Source organism: Melanotaenia boesemani, chromosome 18 (genome assembly GCF_017639745.1).
Source record: "Melanotaenia boesemani isolate fMelBoe1 chromosome 18, fMelBoe1.pri, whole genome shotgun sequence".
NCBI lineage: Eukaryota > Metazoa > Chordata > Actinopteri > Atheriniformes > Melanotaeniidae > Melanotaenia > Melanotaenia boesemani.
This window is the reverse complement of record NC_055699.1, coordinates 3,799,579-3,823,403: the sequence shown is the minus strand read 5'-3', so window position 1 is coordinate 3,823,403 and position 23,825 is coordinate 3,799,579. Positions and strand designations below refer to the sequence as shown.

Genomic DNA, 23,825 nt, shown 5'->3' with positions numbered 1-23,825 from the left:
CTCACTACAGCAGGTTGCATAACTAAGTAAAAAATTAATTGTGATTATTACTTTACTGCCATTATGCTCCTGGTTCGGTTCTCCTTTTCAGGGAAGAGCAGTTACTTGGTGTCTTGAGGAACTACCACAAACATGGTGCTGAAAGCTGTTTGTGTGTTGAAAGGAGCCGGAGAGACCAGCGGGACAGTATATTTTGAACAGGAGAACGATTCAGCTCCTTTAAAGCTGACTGGAGAAATCAGTGGCCTTACCCCTGGTGAGCATGGCTTTCATGTCCATGCTTTTGGTGATAACACAAATGGGTGCATCAGCGCTACAATCCCCACAACAAGAACCATGGGGGTCCTAATGATGCAGAAAGACACGTTGGTGATTTGGGGAATGTGACTGCAGGAGCAGATAATGTTGCTAAGATAAACATCACAGACAATGTTGTCACACTTGTAGGCCCATACTCCATCATTGGCAGAACCATGGTGATCCATGAGAAAGCAGATAATCTGGGAAAAGGAGGAAATGGAGAAAGCCTGAAGACTGGTAATGCTGGTGGACGGCTGGCCTGTGGGGTCATTGGCATCGCTCAGTAAATCCACCAAAACCTCACAGCACTTAATGGGACCAACATAGCTACTTGAGTAACATCTTGTCCTTTTCAGTTCTCTGGCTGTTTTATTTACAAGGCATTGTTGTAACTAAGCAAATTCCCTGTCTGTTCATTACGAGAATAGTCTATGTGGGTTTCTAATGTCTGCTTATTAGCCTTGGTCCCAAAGAATTGGTAACGCACAAATAGTTTGTAAATGTATACTACAAAATGAATAAATGTATACTACAAAATAAAAAAAAAGTCTGAATAAAAAAAGAAAAAAATGGAATTCATTATTCATTTTATTTTTGGCATCTAGACCATATCACACCAAGTCCTGTCAAAATCTAACTGACTAATATGCTATAAATCTGGACTGAATTTGAGGATATAGAGGATTCTTCAAAACATTTACGTGTTAACTCACAGATTCACTGCAAGGAAAACCATGTTTACAACAAATTTTCTACTTACAGTATACATGTTAAGCTATAATGAGAACTTATTCTTGGCATCATAATAACATGCCAACAGTGTCAGATTCTATTAAATGTGATTCCAAATTGAAGCATTAGATGTAGGGATATGTTTAGTTACAGATATGTGGATGTTACATTAAGATTTCGTCAGTGCATTACCAAGAGGTCCAGTTTGTAAGTAGTGCAGTCCAGCCTCAGTCAACGGTGTCTCAATAAGGTCCTGCCAAGAGCGCCTCTGAGAAGATGAAGACCGGCCTGGGGATCCTGTCTCACTGCTGCCCCCTGCAGGACTGGAGCGGTACTACAAAAACCAGAATCAGACAAGTGCTCTTCAGGATTTATGTGAGCATTTTTGAGTTTGGCAAATGATATTTTCATAAAAAGAAATAAAAATCCCTGTGAGACTGAAATTCATTATACCCCACAGTACACACAGCAGTAAAATACTGAGTTTTTTTCTATCTCTGGGCCGAGGAACACAGCCATTAAAATCATTCAAATGTGGTAATTAAGCCACATCAAGGTTGAATGAATATAGTTAAGAATTATTATTTGCCTGAAACTATACACTCCCTAGAGCAACAGCTTAAGAAAACTGATAGTCTCTAGAAAATGAGAACCTGGTTGTTGATTGGCTGTTTCCTAAAGGTGCTAGTGCATTCAATCCCTTCAGAGAATTAAAGTTTTTAATCTAATATGTGAAAGTTAGGCTTTTATTGTCTGTGTTACATCACAGGCTGTTTAGCTTTAGAAATGATAAATAAAAGAGCCTCTGGGTACAGTTATGGATGCTGGAGTTGGTTTTACCTGCATATTAACCATGATTACAGCCGTAGAAGGAAAATAAATTAGGGAAAATTAAAGTTTATATCCATGGAAATAAAATCTCTTCATTTTGTTCATTCTACTGGCAGTACCTCATGCACTATTTTCATTTAGATTTTTTATATTTTATTAAAACTGTAGAAGATCAAGGAATAGTTGCTAAAAACTACTTTAAGACATTGTAGTTTGGGATCCATTAACTGGCACAATATCAAGTCAGGGAACGTATCCAACTGATCAAATGACAAGAGCAATGACTGATGAAAATTTAAACAAAACACTTGCATAGTTTCATGTAATTGTACCAATCTGTGATGCAGCAAAAGCTGGGTATGTGACTGCAGTAAACACACCTAAGAGTTCAATTTTCTGTGGCTCATACCACTACCACGCCCACTGAACCATTTCTTTTTTTCCATATTTTAGAAATTAATCAAAACTCCAAGAAGATGCAGTTGTAAATTCATCTCCTGAAATCAAATTTCATGATATACTGTAAATTGTCTCGCACCTCTACAGGATCACATCTGTACTGCATATCGCTGCTGTTGCTGCCCCCTGGTTTTCTCCCACTGTGGGTGGTGCCTCCTCCCAAAGGTCCAGGGTGGTACTGTGGCTCTGCAGTTGCCGGAGGTGGCTCGCCACACAGGAAGTCCTCCTGGGAAGAACGAGAGCGAGACGTTTCTGTGGAAGACAGGCGTGCCCGGCCTTCCAAGTAGGCGCTCATCTGGCAGAGAGAAAGAAAAGCAGGAAAATGCAGCAGATGTCAACTCATTGCTTGGTTTCATTCAGCCATAATGGTGCACTTTAATAGAGGGATTTAATCTGGTAAGGGAGCCAAATGACTGGAAAAGAAAGAGTGATAACTGAACAGAACAAAAAAAAAAAAAGAATTTGAAACACCAAAGACTCTAATCACAAGATAAAAAAAATATGCCCCAAGACAAAGACTTATGTAGAGCAACCAGTTCCATGTCCAATTATAGCGACAATTACACCAAATATATCCCCATTTCTCCCTGTAGGCTTAAGTGACAATAACTCTAACTTTTATAATAGGCTGTGGGGGCAGACTGAGTCTGAATTTGCCTTTAACCACATGTATTAATTTTACAAGTGCTGTAACACTTCTGTGTCTTTGTGTGTGACTCACTGATGGAGGTCTTGGGTAAGTATCATAAGGAGGAGGAGGGCTGTCTTGTTTAGGGCTGGAGGTGGTGTCCTCTTCATGGTCACTCTCACTCCAATAATCTAAAGGACACACACACAATATTCGGTTAGAAAGACAAGATACTCAAGATATTTATACACAGATTTATTTATTTACTCATATATAAATCTGCTCATCCATCCAGTCATCCGTCTATACTCGACACATCAAGAAATCATCTGCATATTGATCCATAATCAGTACATTCATTTACCAATCCATCAATCGTTGCACCAATTCACCCATCTTTAAACCACCAGCCTACTTCATCTGTCCAATAATACATCCGTGTAAGGTAAATGGGCTGTACTTATATAACACTTTTCTAGTCACGTTGACCACCCAAAGTGGTCTTTTAAACTACATGTTACATTCACTCATTCACACACACACACATACAGCACTTACATTGAAGCCTACCGCGATAGACCCTGATAGATAGGGAGGCAGCGTGGGGTTCAGTGTCTTGCCCAAGGACACTTCAGCATGTAGCCAGGGAACGGCAGACTGCTCTTCCTCCTGAGTTACAACCACTGTATATATTCATTCATGGTCCTTCCATTTTTCCATTTTTCCATCCATCCATCCATCCATCCATCCATCCATCCATCCATCCATTCATACATCCATCCATCCATCCATCCATCCATCCATCCATCCATTCATACATACATCCATCCAATACTAAATGCATATCCTGAGACATAAAATGAGATTGTATAACAAATTGGGCAAAATGGAAAATATCCATAGAAAGCATATACCCTGGGGGCCCAAGACATTTATAAAGTCTTCATCCTTTTCTTTAGATTATCTAATTTATTCCTCTTTTTATAAATAAACAAATAAATAAAGAGCCACACATCTCCATGTTATGATCTTCAAGTAGAAGAAAAGACTCGGTTAAACTAGATATTAATGCATCTCAGAGATGCTGTAAGATGTTATAACCAACAATTGTTATTATTAATATATCTGAAAAACTTCTTTTTACTGTCTAAAGTTCAAATGAATGAGTTGAAATAAAACAGAAAACAGTGACTAAAATCTGTGTATGTGAGGTTAAAATCCATTAAATGTTTGGTCATTTTGGATTTGGCCATGCTTGAAAATAACAGCAAATCCAACCAGCAGTATCATTGTTTTTAGTTTTTGAAGATCCCAGTCTGCACCAGGAAATAGGGGAAATCTCTGAATGAACCCTCACCCTGATCCTGACGCATCCTCTCTCGCTCCGCGTAGCCAACGGCTGCCATGTTAAGACGACTCAGCCACCTACAAGAAGCATGAAATACCCAAGTTTATTACATTTCACAAAACAAAAAGCTAATAACTAACTGGGTAAGAGCCCGTTTCTGGCCTCAAAAACCGCATTGTCTTGTAAACCTGATAACTGGGGAATTGTTAGAACACATAGTAAGGAAATGTATCAGAAGTTATGTATAAAATGAGCTGAGGATGAACAAAAATATAATTCACCCCTTCTGCAAAAAAGTCAGCAAGATGATTATTGTGTTTGGAACTATTTAAAGTCTAGAAGGATCTAATTAATTCAATTATATATATATATATATATATATATATATACATATATATATAATTCATTTTCATAATGATATTGTCTGACTCAGTAAAGGTCATCAAATAATTTGAAATCAGTGCTTCCATAATCAGGCCTGTTTTTTCAGTCTCTAAAATACCAGAGAAAACAAGTTAAATGATTTCTATTCAGTGACTGAATCTTTGACCTTTAACACTGATTCTGTATTTGTAAGTCAAAGCAGAAGCTTGTATGGAAATAGCTTGCAAATCCTGTTTTTTTCCACACAACTTTTGATCCTTGAATAAAATAAACATATTTGTTTTGTGCTTTACAGAAAAGCAGCTGGGATCTTCCCTGCTGCATCCATGTGTAGCACCCACTGCCTTACCTGTTCATGTCATCCACTCCATCTGCTGCAAAGTAGAAACTCTTGACCTTGGGGTGACACGCTTTGAAAGCACTAGAGAGACAGATGGAGTTATTTTTGTCAACACACCTTCATGGATTCAAGAGCATGTCAGTTGCACATGAAGGATATAACACATAAATATGCAATAGACCTGTTTCTTCAGGCACTTACTACTTCTTTCTGCATTCACTGGCCCGGTCAATCTTAAACTCTGGAAGACTAACGAAACCCTCTGCCTTCTCATCCTAAACAGATAAAGAGAAGAAAAGTATACATCAAAATGAAATAATTCAAGAAAGATGATAATGGCAATAAATGTTTATATCCCAGTGGCTGCCATGGCTCTACGGATCATACATCTTGTCTCTTCTGTCTAGACTTTTAAAAAAAAAAAGAAAAAAAAAGAGCTCTGTGATAAATGATTCAACCATCCCTACAGCTTCTTCATGTGTTTGAGATGGCAGATAGATATCACTTTAACAAGTGTTGGTGCTGATCTATATAATAATAATGCTACACATGCTCTAATTTGGGCATAGCTGTGCTTTAGAGTGGTCATCATTTTAATCTTTAACCTGTTAGCGTGCCTAATTTTGCTAATAAACACAAACCTTAGAAAACATTAAATCATATTTAATATTTCAGAACAGCTTGACCAGCGGTTATTAAGATGTTTTATTAAAAATCCATTCTATTGATGTCATGGCTGTTGGTAAATTAAGTTTGATTTATTTCTTAATACTATTAATCTTTGTTTTTATTTTCATGGCTATTTGACCAGTAGTATAAGAGCATTTGGATGTGAATGAATAAATAAATTAATAAATAAGGATCAGAAAACGAAACAACATTTTTCCTTTTAAAAAACAAACAAGCAAACAAAACCAGGAATATTTATAACTGCATGCCAACTGGGCCAGTTCTTGCCATCAGGGCATCATTACCTCAAACTAGAAGCACTCAGAGAGCATGGACCTCCGCCAAGCCATTTTTAAGTGATTGCCAACGGTTGTGGGAATTGTTTTTCAGTTAGAAGCTGTAATGACAAAATTATCTCTATCTCCCTAAAGTAGAGAATCCTTTAAAAATTCCTGGATCAAGGTTGTGACTTGGAGCACCCCTCAAATCTAATTACTTGTTCCTTGTTTCATTTCTGAGATTTCCTGAATAATTTAATCAAAATCCATCCAGATTTTTTTTAGTTATGCTGCTAAAAGACAGACAGAGAAACTAATACCACTAAGTACATGACCTCCGCCTTGGCGAGGATGAATCCTCTGGAAAACATTGAATATATATACCAGCTTTCATGTAAAGTTGACCAATAAATGTCAAAGTGTTTCACAAAACAGATACCAAACCAAATACCAATAATACACTATGACCAACAGATTTCCAAATATTTCACTTAAAATCATGAATGTCAGCCTCATGGCTGCGCTTGAAGAAGACTAATCTTATCCGATGAAGTAAATGGAACCAATGACAAAACTGGCTATAAATTATAAATCTCATGATGCAGCTGGAGAAGTCAGGAAATGACAGAATTAAGTGAAGCTACAAAGACTAATAGTTATCAAGACCATGACTAAAAACATTAGCGTTTACACTAAATTTAATGTGAGGTGAACAAATAATATTCTAATAAACATAACAGATGTCATTATTTTAGTACTGCTGCAGACAAAGTAGAAAAGCTCTAAATCAAGATATGTGTTGACCTTTAGCTGTTGAGGTCTTTCACAGATAATTACAAGACCAATAGTTAGTGTCAACTTCCCAACAGACTTTGTTGTTTCTACAAATTGTAAATTGATAAATTTCCTGACAAGCGATCCTGACACTTTTCCTTTTATATACACCAAAAACTCATGTTACTTTCATTACAATAAAACCAGTTCTGACTAATTTCATTTGTGCCTTTTTCCCTCAGATTTATTCCTTCAAATATATCACAAAGTCTGGGAGAAACATTCACTAAAATGTGAAGCTTGAGACATACCTCCTCATTGATGTACCAGTACAGGCAGTTGTCTTTTAGGACAAACCAGTACTTCTTCCATTTCTGAGAGAAGTAACCCTTAGCATCCCGCTTTCTCCACAACCAGCCTTCACAGTCTCCTCTGCCCAGCGCCTTGCAGGAAACGCGCCTCCGACTCAAGGAGGTCAAACCTCGTCCTGGAACAAGATGGAAGAAGCTTAAAGTCATAGTGTTCATAACCAGAAAGAATGTAAATAGTAAAACTGGAAGAAAGCAACGACTCAAACAGGAAGGAGCTGTCCATAGAAGGGTGATGCAATGTGTTACTTCTACATTTAAGTGCTCACTCTTGTCTCTATGAAGAAAAGCTTTCACGAAATGCCACATATTAATGTAGTCACGATTCCTGCTAAGAGTTTGGTCTGGATTTAAGTGTTTGACACAATGTTGCTGCACTGCAGTACAGTAAGATGTGTTTAATAAAAATAGCCTTTTTGTTTTTGGCTTACAAGCACTAACATTTTTCACTGCAGGCTCCTTAATAAAGATTACAGGGGGGAGACTTGGCTCCCAGATGAAGACCACAAAGGAACTTCTACTGAACTGTATAAAAAGTCTTTTAACAAGGGTGGTAACTTGAAACTCCATTTACCTCTATGGCAGCATATCTTTAAAGGAAACAACTTTCCTGCACAATGCTGGACACACACACACACACAAAATAGATAAATAAAAAAATCAAAAGCAAGCATGCAAAGTAAAGAGGTTTCCAGTTGAGATATAATTAATCATTTATGCCCTGAAAATAAATAAGTGCAGCATATTTCCTGGAAATGTACTAAAGTAGTCCTCAAAAGTGATTATTCTATTCTATTCTATTCTATTCTATTCTATTCTTTTTTTTTTTTTTTTTTTTTTTTAACAGCAGCTTCAGGCTACAAACTGACTGCACCATCAATTGACTCTAAAAGGGAGTTGTTCAGTGTAGAAAATGAAGACTTTTTTCCCCAGTTTGGACTAAAAGAAGTACTAATAATTAATTGTATGGTTGAAGAATTGTTCATTTGGAGCCACAATGGCATCAGTAAATGATTATCATTATATTCATTTTGATATTTGGAATTTCTCCAGACAAAGAAAGCTGTCAACAAATTGTGCAGACAGAGCTAAAGCTTTTAGAGCTTCTCCTGATGGCAGATGGCAAAACAAGTGAAAGGCTTGTGGGGGAAAAAAGCTTTTCCAACATGTTGGAAAAGAAAAAGAAAGGTTCTGAAAAGAGATGAAGACAATGAGGTGTAAAAGAATCCCAGGGTAAACAAGAGAAAAACTCAATTGTAGTCTTATCTGAAGAAAAAAAATCTGATGATAGAACTTATGACAGATGAAGATCTTATCTTAAAAGCTACCGACATTCAGTGAAATCCACTTCGTGTGCAGTCCAGTGTGCAGATTCAAAATCTGTCAAATGAGCATGATGTGTTAAATCGCAAACAGAGCTCTCAGCACAGGCGGCATAAAAGCGTCATTACAAGGTGGAAAAACTACCTCATACGCAAATCTACAAGACCTTTTTTATTTCTATCATCATGATGTCAGACTTATAAATGATTTTTTTCTCTGATTGTAACATGACTGAAAATCTTTTCAACTCTGCAAGACATTAATAAATGACCAAACAAAAATAAATCTGATACTGACCACTACCATCAAACTATGACAAAAGACAGTCTTGGAGTACAACACCAGGAACAAGTCTGACTCACTGATTCCAATGCAAACCAAGCTCTGACTCCAGCTGTACTGGTAACAGACCTTAGCAAAAGTCCTGCTACCCCATACCCCTGAAGTACCTTCCACAAGACACCACATTTTATAACGTACATCACAGCTATGCACATTAAAAAATGCAGTGTCTAAATGATACCAGTCACACACCAAGCAAGAGTCAGCATGTTTTAATAGCATTTTTCGGGCAGCTGTGGGGAGCTCTGTGCTTGTGCTTTCATATCTTTCTGGCATATGCACAGAACAAGCTCTGTGACATCTTTGAGTCTCCTACTAAAAAATATGGTGCAAAAATAGCATCATGCATTCATCTGAAACAAGAAAAAATGTAACATGTTAAAATAATAGAGAATATTCTTTAACCTCCTCTAATTTCAGTGAAAGGTAAGGATTTTTATCCAAACTAAAACATGTCATGGTTGTTAACTGTTACAAGAGCTCTTTGTTTGAATGACATGCAAAATATAATGAAGGTCAAAGGTAAGCTTCATAAGTCTTATGTGGGTCAAAACAACTGGCTACTGCTTGTAAAGCTACTCAGTTTCTGCTTTCTTTGTCGTGTTTATGCACCTCAAGATCACCTTAGTTGTGTTTTCAGGTGAGCATGCAGTTAAACAAACATGAAGACAAGCACAATTAGTCTCAGGATTGTGTGTCTAATTGCCTAATAATGAAACATTATGATTTTGTCAGCAAACTTTAAAGCAGGTGAGCAAAATTCAAACAGAAAAATAACATGCCACTAGGATAACTAGTTAATCTGAAACAGCAGCCACGCTCACATTTTTTACATCTAATGGCTCAAAATGTTTATGCAGGGGACCACAACTAGCAGGGTCAGATTGAACAGGTGGCTCTTACCTTTATTCTTCTTCCTGTTCTTTGACTGCAAAGAGGATGACTGCTGGTATGTCTGAGAGGTTAGAAAGAAGAGGAAGAGTAAGGGAGGAAGAAAGAGCAGGCTGTCAGGATGAATCAGTGGTCTTTGTTTGCTGCAGTGAATCTTAGGATATAAATGATGACAGATCTCAGGGAGAGCAGAAGCGAGATGAGAGGAGGCAAAAGATTTGCAGACACAAAGTAAAATGTCTTGTATCTCATTATCTCTTCCTCAAACACACACACACACACACACACACACAATCACACACACACAGATATGAAGTCAACCACACGGAGGACGTTAGCCTTTTTCACACCTCTAAACATAGAACAGACGGGTGAGAGGGGAGGCTCAGGTGGCACAACAGGACATCCAGGTGATGGAGGAGGTGCGAGAAAACAGAGCTCTGGGGGTTTCTGTGACACACACACACCTTAGTCAGCAAAACATGAAGGACTGACACGTATATGATACAACTGCATCTTTAATATAATAACAATTCACTCCCTCCATCCCACAGATTGCTCCTTGACTCACATGCTGTAAATGAACTATAAAGTATGCAACCAGATTTCATCACAGCATCTCTGCACTTTTTACATTTAAATGCAAAGTAGAAGATGTTATTTAGCCCTTCAGCCTTGGCATTGGGGATCATTTGGACAGCTACACTTATCCATGCAAACAGAAGGGTAGTGCCAATGGGGGAGACACTGCATTTGGGCCTAATGTATAATGAATTTAAATAGGTGTGTTTCATTATTGTGTTGCTGTATTTATTTTACTTTACTTTTTCCAAACCTCAGCGACAACTAGCACATTAATACTTGACCTCTTGACAGGTCAGATGGGGCAACACACCAGCTCTGATGTCACAATTTTACACAGGTCAGAGCCTGGAGCTCAGCCACTCACAACCCCACGCTCCATTGGACAGATGACATGAACCCGCCCACTCACACCGACACGCCATCTGCCATCGCAGCGCCATGTACACTGTAAACACACTGCGGCGCGGCCACTCGGGCTCACACATGCAAACTCTTTTAATTTTCAAAGAGATGCTGTCAAGATGGATAAGGTCACCAACGACCAAACTGACTGTCTGGATCGGAGAGCACCGAGCACCCCCTGTCACTTCTAGGAACAGATGTCATGGAAGTGACAGGGGGTAATAACGAGTCAGCATTCGCTCAGATCACACTTGACTGCAGTGCTTTTTATCAGGGGAAAAAGCTCAAACGTTTTTCTCAAAATGCTTTTCTCAAACGTCTGTCTCAAATCTGAGCCCTAGCTGTAGATTAGTACCAAAGCAATAAGAGAGAGAATATTCACTTTCTGGTTTTTAACTGTTTTGATCCAAATTATGTAGTCATTGTGTATGGATTATGCAATCTCCAAGATAGTACCTGCTGCCCCAGTTTAAATGTAAACATCACAAGTTAGTCACAAATCTAGCTCCTCATGTTCAGGATTACGACAGAATCACAAAAAGTATTAAATCAACGCACTTAGAGGATGTTCATTCAGCTTTTTTGCAAGATTTTTTTTTCCGATTAGGAGAGGAAAAAATATTGTGGACCCTTCTTTTTTTTTTTTTTTTCTTATTTTTAACCATGCTGGTCATGACATGGAGCTGATATGCCTTTCTGGAAGAAAGATCTCTTCTTGTTCTGCCATGTGATGTAATGAGACAGGTCTCCAGTTTTTATTTACCACCTGTCTGTCATCTCCAGTAGCCGTTTATTTGACATCAACCTCATTTCATCAGTGATTTTGGTAAATTAGCTTGTTTTTGGCAGACAGTCATCTTTAAATGTGTCATTGCACTGAACAAAAGGTTCCTGCATCATTTCTTTGCCAAATGCAAATTTGTGATTCATGACTGAATAACATGAATAACTGATACTGGATAACTTTTATCCAATCACCCACAGTCCATGAGCACTTGTCTTCAGCCCACTTGTTTTCTACTGTTTAGATGTTAGTGATGGTACATGGTTTGCTTTTAGTGAATATAAATCATTTTCCTCCAGTTTGGTCACAGGCATTGACTCTTGTTTGTTCTAATTTGTTATTTTGTGCTTTTCCTTTTATCAGGTATACTGCTCTGACTTTTCTGTCCTGATGTTTTGACATTTTATTTGGTCTACCTGAATGGTTCCCTTTTTAAAAATCCTCATTTTGTCTGTAGTCACTCCAGTGTTTAGATACAACTGACAGGGAACAACCAGAAGAAGCTGAATTACCACCTTGAAGGAGTTTTAGAATCCTTTCCATTATGTCCACTGACAGCTCTATTGTTGGGGCCATGTTTCCAGTCAATCGACCAGGTGCAACAGCTCATTAAGCTCTGCAAGCCCCCTCTTTTAATTGCAGGATCATTTACATATTCAGACTTGTGCAGGTATTTATTTTAGAAATACAAATTACAAGGTGATCTAGACTCAGAGATGAGTAGATTGAGGTTACTTTCAGATCTATACAATTAGCATGAAACTGAAGTTAGCAGCCAGAGACGACCAAAAAGGGGAAGATGGAGAAAATAATCTTGTGGATGACGAGCCGTTGTGTTTTTTATTTAACAGAACTTTATAAGAGTCATATGAGTACCTAGTGTATGTGTATGCTTTTGTGAAATCCAGCGCGAATTCCGTTGTACTGATAACACCACTGCTAACAAAGCTGCTTTATAAATAAAGACGAACACTTCTACACTCCTGATACTAAATAAAATCAACTAAACAGTTCACGTGTCTGTAAACAAGGTGGGAATTTTATATAAATCGTAAGGAGGGCGAAACCGAAGCTTTGTCATAAACTTAGTCAATCTAATATGTCTGCTGTGAATTTAACTTGCTGCTTTGAAGCATTTGGTCTAGTCAAACATCGCCACCTGGTGGCTGGGGGATTGAAATGCATCTGAAGGGAAGCACTGACAGGACTTCATTACTCCACGGCTGTCACGGGTCTCCGTGTCTCATCTTTGACTCAGTGTTTATTAATAAAGGAAATATTAGCTGCTGCTAATATGCAGCTGGAATAATTATTGTGCTACTATCAAATTTTATTGTAATTGACTGAGACACAAGCTATGTTTACATGGAGCACTTTTAATCCTATCAAACGTCCAATCAAAGTAAAAAGGTCTCATGTAAACATGTTAGTTGATCCGATCGCGTTGATCAGAAAGAATTTTCAATCCGATCGAGAGGAGTGGTTTAAACCTTTTTACGATCGGATCAGCAGGGAAAAAATTAACGATGTATAAAGTCATTCTGATCGTTCTGTGGTGTATGTTGTTTCTGCGCATGCTTGAACCACGTGGGGGTTACGTGACGTCATGAGTTTCAGGGAAGACTTGAACAATAGCGGCAGTAAAACTAAATGGACTTGTGGCAGAAAACACTTCTTCTTCCCCGCTAGTAAGCAGTGTGCATGTCAAAAGTGTTACGATCGTATTAAATTTGTCTATTGCGTAAATACAACTTATCGGATCACTTTATCTAGCACCCATGCATGTCAGCTGGAATCTCTGATCAGATGGATTTCAATCACACAGATGGAATATTTGTCCATATAAACGTAGCTACTGACAAAACCAGTTGGTTCAAAATCCCAGAGAAGAGGCTGGAGACATGATGGACACGACCTGATAACGAGGCCTCTGTTCGTGTGGTCGTGACGTTTGCACATTGCTAGTTTTTCGTCAATAAATACAAGCAGTCAGATAATTATGATCTTCCTGTTTATTTATAACTATTTCAGAATTTAAATCTGAATGTTCTGATACTGACAAACATCATAAACAACCGATTCCGTTATTTTCACCTTCATTATTGAACTTTATTTTTCCAATAAAATCAAGAAACATTTCTATCATATGATACTGGTATCAGAATTTCGTGCAGTAAAGCACAGTGTTTTGTCCCGTTGTTCTTTCCATAGTCAGTTCAGACAGAATATAAACGTTAAGATGTTTTTCATGTTCTCCTTTATGGTTCAGAAAACATTTGCTTGTCCATATTCTAGTAAATTTGTAATTGAACACAGAATTTGGTTGATGTAAAAAGTTATTAATGGAAGTTGTTTTAATCCCTTTAGTCCCTTTGCGCATGCTAACTGCTAGCTTGCGTTGGTATTTTTTATAGATGTTAGTCTTAAGCTAACGTATCGCTTTTTATACATTCTCATGTGTAATCTTACATGATTTTGCTGAATTAAAGTATTTCCAGTGAGATACTGATCTATTTTCTGTATGTTTGCTTAGTTTTATAGTATTGCTAAGTAAAGGTTTACAAAACCGATTCAGCCTCAGATCTGCCAAGCTGTGGTTTCAGCCAGTGTGTGCCATGTGTTATGTTATGGGTGTGTGACAGAAGTTGCTGAAGCATGATTTGTAAAACAAATAAAATAGATCAAAGTAACCAAACAATGACAAGAATGCTTTCAAAAAACCTTTTGCCTGCAGATATTTGCATAATTTATTGAGCAAACGCAACCCTGAGAAAGAGCTACTCTCACTTATTTTCTGTAACAACAAAAATTATAACAATAAGGAATCAAAGATAAAAAAAAAAAAAAACAATTTAAAAATATTAAGGAAAGGAGCAAAATATAATCTAAAGGATTGCCTTACATGATAAATGGAGGCTGGGTCTCTTGGAGGTGAATCTCTCTGATTTGTCTGAAGAACATAGTGGGAAGGGCTTTGGCTGTGATGGCTCCGCCTCTTAGCGCGCTTTGCTGTGTCATTAGACCGTTTGCCCGGACGAGCCGTGTGGGAGGAGTACTCTTCAGAACCAGTTCGCTCATCCCCACCGGAAAGTCCAACGTAACGCATCAGTGAGGCTTCTGTGAAACACATCAGCACATCAAAAAAAAGTCACCACCAAATAAAAAGGCCACACATACTAATATTTTGTTGGACTGCCTTTAGCTCTGATGACGGCAGCATTCGCTGTGGCAAGCGTCTGCAATGTCACAAGATTTATTTCAAACCAGCTTTGCATTTATTTTTCAGTCAGCTGATCTCATTCTTTGGGCACATAATGTTGCTGAAACTAGACTTCACCAACTGCAACATCCCCAGATGCAAGCCAATTATCTGACCCTTCTTAAACAGACTAACATATTTTCCACGACCACCGGATGTGTCTCTCAAAATAATTGTTTAAAAAATGAGAAGCCACTCGTTGCATCAGTTGGGGGTTAAATAACTTGTAGCTAGCTGAAAGATTATCACCCATGCAGTAAATATCCAAAAGGAGGCTTGTACCTATTTCTTTAGTGCAATCCAGGTGGCAACCAGGCAGGTTATAATACCAAGAAATATGTGCATAGATTTAATGCATTTTAATTTGCCATGTCTGATGGCAGTGAAGATGGATTAAATGAGTCCAGATGAGACTCATAGGTCCTACATCAGACTTTTGTTTAATTTTACTTTTTCTCAAGGACTTCATTTTAGGATACTGTTCATCTGCTCCAGATAGTCCAGATCTTTGGTTGTCCACTTGTCCGACTTATTCCTATTTTTTAAGTACACACTGCAGACTATGCCAAGGTATGACAAGTTTTCAGCTAATAGCTCCTTGAGAATCACCTTGTTTGTCCAAATGACTATTTGGTGTCTGTCGAACTTTGGCAATTTTTGTAGACGCAACAAAAGAAATAGGAACACATTGTGTGTTTACTGGTAACAAAGTGTTTAAAGTTGCCTGTTATGTGTCGACCCCACACTGCCCTATTCTGTTTATTAGGCTTGAATGAAAAGAAGATCACATTCTACTAAAAATGGTCATGAACAGGAACACGAACAGGACAAGAAAATAATAAATTGGAAGCAAGACTTTTGCAAGACTGTTTATAGAAGAAATGTTTTGTTTTTTGTTTATTAGTTTGTTTATGAGAGAAGAACAAAAACAAGGACTTTAACCTTTAATCAAAGCATCAGCACTGGTTTAACCAAGTCTTGTGATGAGATCTAAAAATGCTAAGCCCCCACTGTGATCAAATGCAAATCTTCCTTTTAAAGAATAACAGACATTTTGTTAGCAACTTTGAGATTACACAGCTTATCTGATTGTTACCTGCCAACTGCTGTTTTTATTGATTTTGTGCAATTCTAAGTCAAAGATTACATTAAATTTAAATATAAAAGCAACTGCAGCTTTGTACAAAGGAAACAGAAAGACTTCAGACTGAACATCTAGCACAGACAAAAAAGGATTTAAATTCCCCCCAGGCTGCTTTACTTGATTTAAAGACATTAATGCCCAAGCCGCATGACTTCACTTTGTTTAACGCGTCATGTGGAGGTATTGTGGCTTTACAAGAAGATGCACAGACGTCCATCCTGCAGCCAGTTTGTAGCTCTTCCACTTATCAGCACAACCACAAAAGGAGTGAGGATAAATGGGAAATAATCATACAAAGATTCCCCCATTATTGTACATTAAAAGATCAAACACACTAATCCAGCCACCATAATTGCAGCTTAAAAAAACACTGCGATGGAATGGTGGCCTGTCTAGGCTCCACTCTGCCTCACTGCTGGGTTAGGCTCCAGCCTTCATGACCCTGAATAAGTGGGTATAGAAAATGGATGGAGGGTTTGTAAATTTGCCATGGTTCATAAGTACATCTACAATTTAACAAGTTTATTGCAAAGAGCTTAGATTATTAAGATTACAGGATGGACTGTTTTAGTAAAACATTTCTATACCATAAACCAAACACACAAGCATAACTGATAAAATATAGTATCTAAGTTATCTGTAAGAGACTGTGTGTGGTGACTGCTGCACAGATCACAAATGAAAAATCCATGGTTAATTTAATTTTTCATCATGATCAAAATCATTAGCTAAAATTTCAGTTCAAAATATCATGCAGAAAGTTCATTCTAAGGCCAAAAATGGACTAGCTTTTAGTTATGTGTACGTGTGATTATCATGGCTGCCTCGCATATTTTGAGTTTGAAACACTGTGTGTACACATCCTTAAAAATTAAAGCAAAATGTTTTCACGCTAAGGTATGCGAGTAACCACTAGGAACAGTATCAGGACCAATTTTACAGTGTGCTTCTGTTAGGAGCCGCCGTGTTTATACCCTACAAATCTGGCAAGTCCATCTGGTTTGAGTTCTCTAATGTGCCTACAAGTTGAATCTTCTGGTAACAAGCAAGTATGTGAAAAATTATGTTCTCAACAAAGCTGTTTGCCTAGACTAACGAGAGGTTAAAATCCAAATAATTTCTCCTAACATGCCTACAACTAACCCCTAACATGCCCTGGTTAAGTTTTGGTCAAAATAAGCTGGGTGAGTGTCTGTAACTATGCATTTATATGCATATTTACATCATTTTTAGACATATAATATTTTTTGATTTGTCTAGTGGCTTTGAAAAGAGGTTCAGTCAAACGTAAGACACAAGTCGGAATGTGCTCTGGATTCCTTTCTTTAACTTCTTTCCACCTTCTCTCCAAACTCAGGTTTTCTTTACCTCTTTCTCTCTGCAGTTTCCTCCCTCCTGTCCTTCCCTGGTTGCTAGGCAGCGACCAGAAGAAAGTGAGACACCGAGAAGAGCTGCTGTCAGAGTTGCTATGGCAACTGTGTGAGTGATTCAGGTGGAGGTCAGGGAGAATGGTCTTTTTTCTGTTTTAGCCTCCTCTCATCCCTCCCTTCCTCTCTTTCTGCCTCTTCTATTCTTCTCTTCACAAATGGCTTTCATTTCCTCTCCCTTTGTATCAACTGTCTATCTCTTTTTATCTCTTTCCAATTCTCACCTTGTCCTATTTGGCTCCTCTGTGATGCTAATCACAGGGAAAATAAAAGAAAGGACCACATTGATCGGCACACACACTTATCTCTTTATAATTTAAAGAGACATCAATGTGTAAATAATATCTTAGCGGCTCCTCAGGAGACATAACCTCCACACGCCAGTGCTCACCTCTGCGGTTTTCTCTGTTAAGCTTGGATGGGTCTTCATAGTCACCCACCCAGTTGCACTCCATAGGCATGGAGATGGGCCTCAGCCTGCCTACAAGTGCACAGAAATGACAGATCTTAACATAGGATTTGCAGATGGGTCAAAGTTGCATGACAAAGTTTTAAGTTATGGGGCAAAAATTAGTTGGTGTGATTTGTTTAACAGTAAAAGAAAAACAGATGCTTTCTTCTTTGAAGTGATTATATTCACACAGATTTAAAAAGAGCTTCAACTAGAGAAGAATAATGTGATTTTAACAACCTTAAAGTTGCTCATCTCACCACAGGAATTTCATCTGCAGTAAATGAGCTCCATTACTTTCTGTTTTTCCACCTTCATAACAGTTTTTAGAAGTGGTTCAGCTCAGCAGGATGAGACTGAACTCAGCGCCCCCTCTCACCCACGAACACTCAATAATCACAAGATCGAACCGTATGTAGGTGTGGTGCAGTACACAGGCTCCTCCTCTTCTCGCCGGCGAGACTCTTGATCCAGGAAGGAGTTTGGTGACTCAGAGCGCTTAGCAACGCTGACGCCACCATGGTTACGAGATGCCTCATCTCCAGACAAGGCTCCTGTCTCGTCTCTATGGCAACATGAGAGGCAGATATTTACCAGCAAACATCAAAGCTTGTCTTTGCTGCCAGTGGTTCCACTTTGTTTCCTTTTAAATTCAAGAGTTTAAGTGAAAGAAACAGAGAAAATACCTGGGTGTGTAGGGCTCGGCAGGTGGAGGGGGGATGTAGAGGTCCTGGAGGGCAGAGCTTTTAGTGGGTGTGCCTGAAGGTGTGGCCGAGCCACTGCCTGGGCTTCTGGTTGGCTGTGGAAAGTAGATGAAGTTAATGGAATCCATTTATTTCTTCATTTTCTTTAAGTCAGTCATGTATTGCATACATCCTATATTTGCAACTGTACTTTAACTTGTTCAATTACAGTATTCATGAGGTGTTTTTTATGCTTCCTCGGCTCCTCACTCCTGCAGCGAAGAAATTATTCTGCATTTGCTTTCCTTGAATATATTTCATCTCTTAAATGCACATCAAGCAGATCAAAACAAGGAATAAAGTAGCCTAAAGATGTAAATTCTGCCCCTCCATATAAATCACACACTTATATTTTGTCTTACACTGGAAAGAAACCAAGGATTTGTAATTTAGCAGTCATGGTACTGCGGTATGTATCAGACATACATATTCCTTTGGAAAGTTGACTGCTTGAGTGGGGTCATATCTGGTCAATAAGTGGTCATTTAATATGGCCAATGAGGGATTTGTGTGTATAAGAATGGCTCAGATGTGAATACATCTTCAGTCTTTCCAGAGTGAGTTCACACCTGTACTTAAGTATGTCCACTTGTGATCAGGTCATGCAGAACATATGTTGTTATTATGTGGGAACAGGACAAAAACCAAAATTAAGAATTCGCTAAAAAATAGTGATTTAATGGGCTTCCTGGTGCTACATCAACTAACGACTGTGTTAAGAGCTTCACTGATTATGATCAGGAATGATATCTTTAACCTAACCTAAAAAAAGAAAAACAGGACAGAAAGTGGCAACACATTAGACAGTATACAATTTTTTGTTGGGAAACATCCTTAAGCTTAAAAACTGATTAAGGAAGTGACTGAGAGGAGGTGCAGGTTATGACAAAGTAGTACAAAAAAAAAAACACTAATGTGTCACAGTCATTTCTTTTTTATCCTCCAAATAAATTAGTCACCATGTCAGCAAAGCTTGACAAGAACTAGTGCATGCTGTGTTATCATTTATGTCAACAGTGAACACACATAAAACCAGCTGATACACCCACCCAATGTGGGTAAATGGTGCTGATCATTTTGCCTCTTCCCATTCATTCCGGTGTATTTTACCTCGCAAACAAACCCATGCTGAGCCACATCTCCCTGACCCAATTACACGCTTTGGTTGCGTCCGAACAGAAGAGGGAGTCCTGCAGGAGAATTATGTGGGCCAGTGCAGTGCTTTGATAAAGTCTATAAAAGGTAGAACTGGTCCCACCTGCAGAGCCAGGGGTTTCCAGCGCATGTTCTTCAGCAGCGCAGGGGCCGAGCTGAGAGTGCTTTGTGGACGCTTCTTCAGGGTCAGGGACACGACGCCTTTATCGGCCCTCAGTGAGCCGACCAGGTTACGCAACTGCCAGCCCACCTGTGGACCCGAGACCACTGAGAGTCAGAGAACATGCTGGAAAATATCAGCCTCTGGATAATCAGCAAAACAATCAAAGTCTCATTTATACTCTGATAAGTATCATTTATATGCAGCCTGAAGTTTGAAATCTGTCCACGTCGTGATTGCTTGTTGAGCCTTCTGTGAAAGGAAAGTAGGTGTGGAGGTGGTAAATCTATCTATAGAGCTTACATGTGATGTAACCTGCCCTCATTTTGAAAACAAAAGCATCTTATCTTTTTACATTTTTTACCCACTACTTACAAAAAGCCATGCCTACACTTTTTGCCTGTAAGTTTTTTTTATTATTATTATAAAAACACACTATAAAAAAAAACAAACAAACAAACATAAATGGCCACTGGGATTCAGTAGTTGAGGTCTCGTACCATAACTGCATTCACGAAGCTGGAACCTGATTATAATGCAGGAGGTGGTTCAGAGAGGGTTGGATATTCTGATTGAAATGCATGTGCAGTGTTGTGTTGATCTTATTTATATTAGAAAAAAACAACATCTGGAATTTACTTTAAGGACTAAATAAAAAAAAACTTACATGAGATACAAAGCTAAATAAACTAAGAAATGACAAATTTCTTGCCATTAGGGGCAACAGAATCAAGACATGAAGCAAAATTTCTACAGAACCTGGTTCTTATTTTTTATTCATGTGTATTTGTAAATCTGTGAGGACAATTTAAACATCCGTATGGTCAGACTGCAAAACTGGGGGCATCATTAATAAACCCAGAGATATTTTTTCCACAATATATATATATATATATATTCTTCTTCTTTTTTTCATTTGTTTACTCGATTTTCTTGATGTATTGTCCAGCTAGAGAGAGATCGTCTCTGTTGATTCTTGTTTAATTTTTCATGCTTGGTACAATATGAAACAACAAGCACATATTGTTACAGAATGACTAGGAGCAAAGGAATTCTCAGTAGTCAACACTTCTTTGGCATACTTATTGATCATCTTTTTTAAATTAAAATATATAATTTCTATATCTTTAGCCTTGGCTAAGTAGTCTTTATATAATAAAGACCAGGGAACAAAAAATTGTTTTGCATCAGATGTTTTAAGTCGTTTCTGGATATGCACTGCAGTCTGGAACATTTTGAAATGTTTTGGAGGGGTGGCACATGAAAATTAAAATCTACAACATTCACAACACAGTAAACGTCTGGAAGATTAGTGGATGGGATGATATCCAAAAGTAGAAGTAAATCCTCTACAGCATTTACTGTGAGTAAAGTTAGTTGATGTGTGTGGTGCTGCTTCATACTCTGCTGCAGAGCTGCATCCACTGTTGTCATTACATTTAAATGCTTGTGGTACACTGCATTGCCAAAAAAAGTATTAATATTTTGTTGGACCGCTTTTTACGACAGTATTCCCTGTGGCATTGTTTCAATTTGCTTCTGCAATGTCACAAGATGGTGCACTCATTTTTCACCAAGATCTTGTATTGATGACGAGTGGGTCTGACTACCATGCAATGCCTTCTGCAGCACATCCCAAAGATTCTCAATGGGGTTCAGGTCAGGACTCTGTGGTGGCCAGTCCATGTGTGAAAATAATTTCATGTTCCCTGAACCTTGCAATGGACTGGTGACCTATCCAGGGTCTTCACCCTGCCACTCACCTACTAACTGCTAGGATAGGCCCCAGCTTCCCCATGACACTGAATTGGAATAAGTGGTATATAAAATGGATGGATGAATGCTCCCTGAATCACTCTTTCACAATTTGAGCTTGATGAATCCTGGCATTGTCATCTTGGAATATGGCTGTGCCATCAGGAAAGAAAAAAAAAATCCATTGATGAAATAACCTGCTCACTCAGTATGTTCAGGTAATCAGCTGACCTCATTCGTTTGGCACATAACATCAAACTTCATCTGCCTTTCTTCCTAAGCTTCTTACATACTCCACAAGAAACAAGAAATTTGTTCTTGTTCTCGAGGCCGAAAGAATAATAAAAAAATAAATAAATAATTGTATTGGTCTGGTAAATTTATACTAAAGATCTCACGTTCATGAACGAATCGATTCCTGTGAACGGCTCTTTTAAATAAACGATGGAAACCAAGTCGCAGCTGTGAGGCATTCATTTTAAATATACAAATTATCCACTCTTATCTCATGCTTTCACATGTGCGCCATCACAGGAGTCTAATGTCCAACACGCTTCATTCATGTGATGCATCTATGGGCAGAAAGCCTGTTTGGTAAAAGTCCTATCGAAACATTTACTAAAATCTGTGCTGATGACACTCAGGTTTATTCATTTTTTAATTTATATTTATATAAGTAGCGGTATATATATTACCTGGTACCGCTCCAGACGCAGCCTGTGATGTCATTAACTCTGTAGTGGCCAGGCTTCAAACACAACATCCAAACGCATTTGTGGCGATCTCTGGAGATTTTAACAACATCTCCCTCTCTGCAACTCTACCAACTTTCCAACAGTTTGTCAGCTGCTCCACCAGAGAAAACAAAACGTTGGACTTATTTTATGCAAATATTAAAAATGCATACAGCTCCTTTGCCCTGCCACCTTTAGGAAGATCAGACCATAACCTAGTTCTTCTCTCCTCCTCCTACAAGCCCATCGTTCAGCAACAACCAGTCATTAGAAAGGCTATTAGAACCTGGTCTAATGAAGCTGAAGATGCTCTGAGAGGATGCTTCGAGGCTACAGACTGGAACGTCCTATGTGAACCTCATGGAGATGACATCAATGCCTTGACTGAGTGTGTGACAGATTATATTAACTTCTGTGTGGACAGCACCGTTCCAACAAGAACAGTGAGGTGCTTCCCCAATAACAAACCCTGGATCACCAGTGACCTGAAAAAGCTGCTGAACATCAAAAAGAAAGCTTTTAGGGATGGAGACAGGGAGTTATTGAAGTCCACACAAAAACAACTTAAAACACAAATGAAGAAGTGCAAGGAGGACTACAGGAAGAAGTTGGAAAGTAAGCTTCAGAAAAACAATGTGAGGGATGTGTGGTTAGGAATGAAGAAGATCACTGGCTTCGGGATAAAGGAGGATCAGACTGATGGAGGTCTGGACAGAGCGAATGAACTGAACATGTTCTTCAATAGGTTTAGCTCACCTCCTGCTTCAACCCCAACTAGCCACACACCCTCCATGAGCCCACAGCTTTCCTGTCACACCTCCACTCTGTCACCCTGCAGCTCAGTCAAGGACCTAGACACAACCTCATCTCCCTCCACATCAGGACTTCCTGAAACCTCCTCTGCCTCCACCTCCACTCTGTCTGTCTCCTGTAACCAAGTCATGCAACAACTGGTGAAACTGAACCAGAACAAGGCTGCAGGTCCAGATGGTGTCAGTCCCAGAGTTCTCAAGACCTGCTCAAAACAGCTATGTCCGATTCTCCAGCACCTGTTCAACACCAGCCTGAGCCAGAGAAGAATCCCAGTGCTGTGGAAAACATCCTGCCTTGTTCCAGTGCCTAAAAAACCACAACCAGCTGAACCAAAAGACTACAGACCAGTCGCCCTGACATCTCACGTCATGAAAGTCCTGGAGAGACTCTTACTGGCTCACCTCAGCAAGCAGGTGAACACCTTTCAGGACCCATTACAGTTTGCATACCGTAATGGGCTTGGGGTTGAAGATGCCATCATATACCTGCTTCAGAGAGCCCACTCTCATCTGGACCAGTCAGGCAGCACTTTGAGGGTCATGTTCTTTGATTTCTCAAGTGCTTTTAATACGATTCAGCCTGCTCTGCTGTGTGAGAAGCTGCAGAAATTCCAGGTGGATCCCTCCACAACCACCTGGATTTACGACTACCTCACAAACAGACCACAGTTTGTGAGACTGAAAGGTTGTGTGTCTGAGATGGTGGTCAGCTGCACTGGAACACCACAAGGGACTGTACTTTCACCA

At 38.9% G+C, this 23,825-nt stretch overlaps 1 protein-coding gene and 1 pseudogene across 4 annotated transcripts in view; one reads left to right on the top strand and one right to left on the bottom strand.

Moving 5' to 3' along the window:
• The window catches only part of cnksr2a (connector enhancer of kinase suppressor of Ras 2a), a 92,531-nt gene that overhangs the window by 33,096 nt on the left and 35,610 nt on the right, over positions 1–23,825 (bottom strand). For all 4 annotated transcript variants that reach the window (XM_041967561.1, XM_041967563.1, XM_041967560.1 and 1 more), the window contains exons 9-21: positions 19,721–19,867; positions 18,406–18,518; positions 18,130–18,284; positions 17,660–17,749; positions 14,341–14,555; positions 9,680–9,731; positions 7,055–7,230; positions 5,224–5,297; positions 5,032–5,103; positions 4,308–4,375; positions 3,044–3,141; positions 2,402–2,617; positions 1,225–1,366 (exon numbers count right to left, since the gene is read on the bottom strand). In XM_041967561.1, coding sequence (XP_041823495.1) covers positions 1,225–1,366; positions 2,402–2,617; positions 3,044–3,141; positions 4,308–4,375; positions 5,032–5,103; positions 5,224–5,297; positions 7,055–7,230; positions 9,680–9,731; positions 14,341–14,555; positions 17,660–17,749; positions 18,130–18,284; positions 18,406–18,518; positions 19,721–19,867 — 1,618 coding nt within the window. The remainder of the gene's footprint in view (positions 1–1,224; positions 1,367–2,401; positions 2,618–3,043; positions 3,142–4,307; positions 4,376–5,031; positions 5,104–5,223; positions 5,298–7,054; positions 7,231–9,679; positions 9,732–14,340; positions 14,556–17,659; positions 17,750–18,129; positions 18,285–18,405; positions 18,519–19,720; positions 19,868–23,825) is intronic.
• LOC121628518 lies at positions 125–594 on the top strand (annotated as a pseudogene).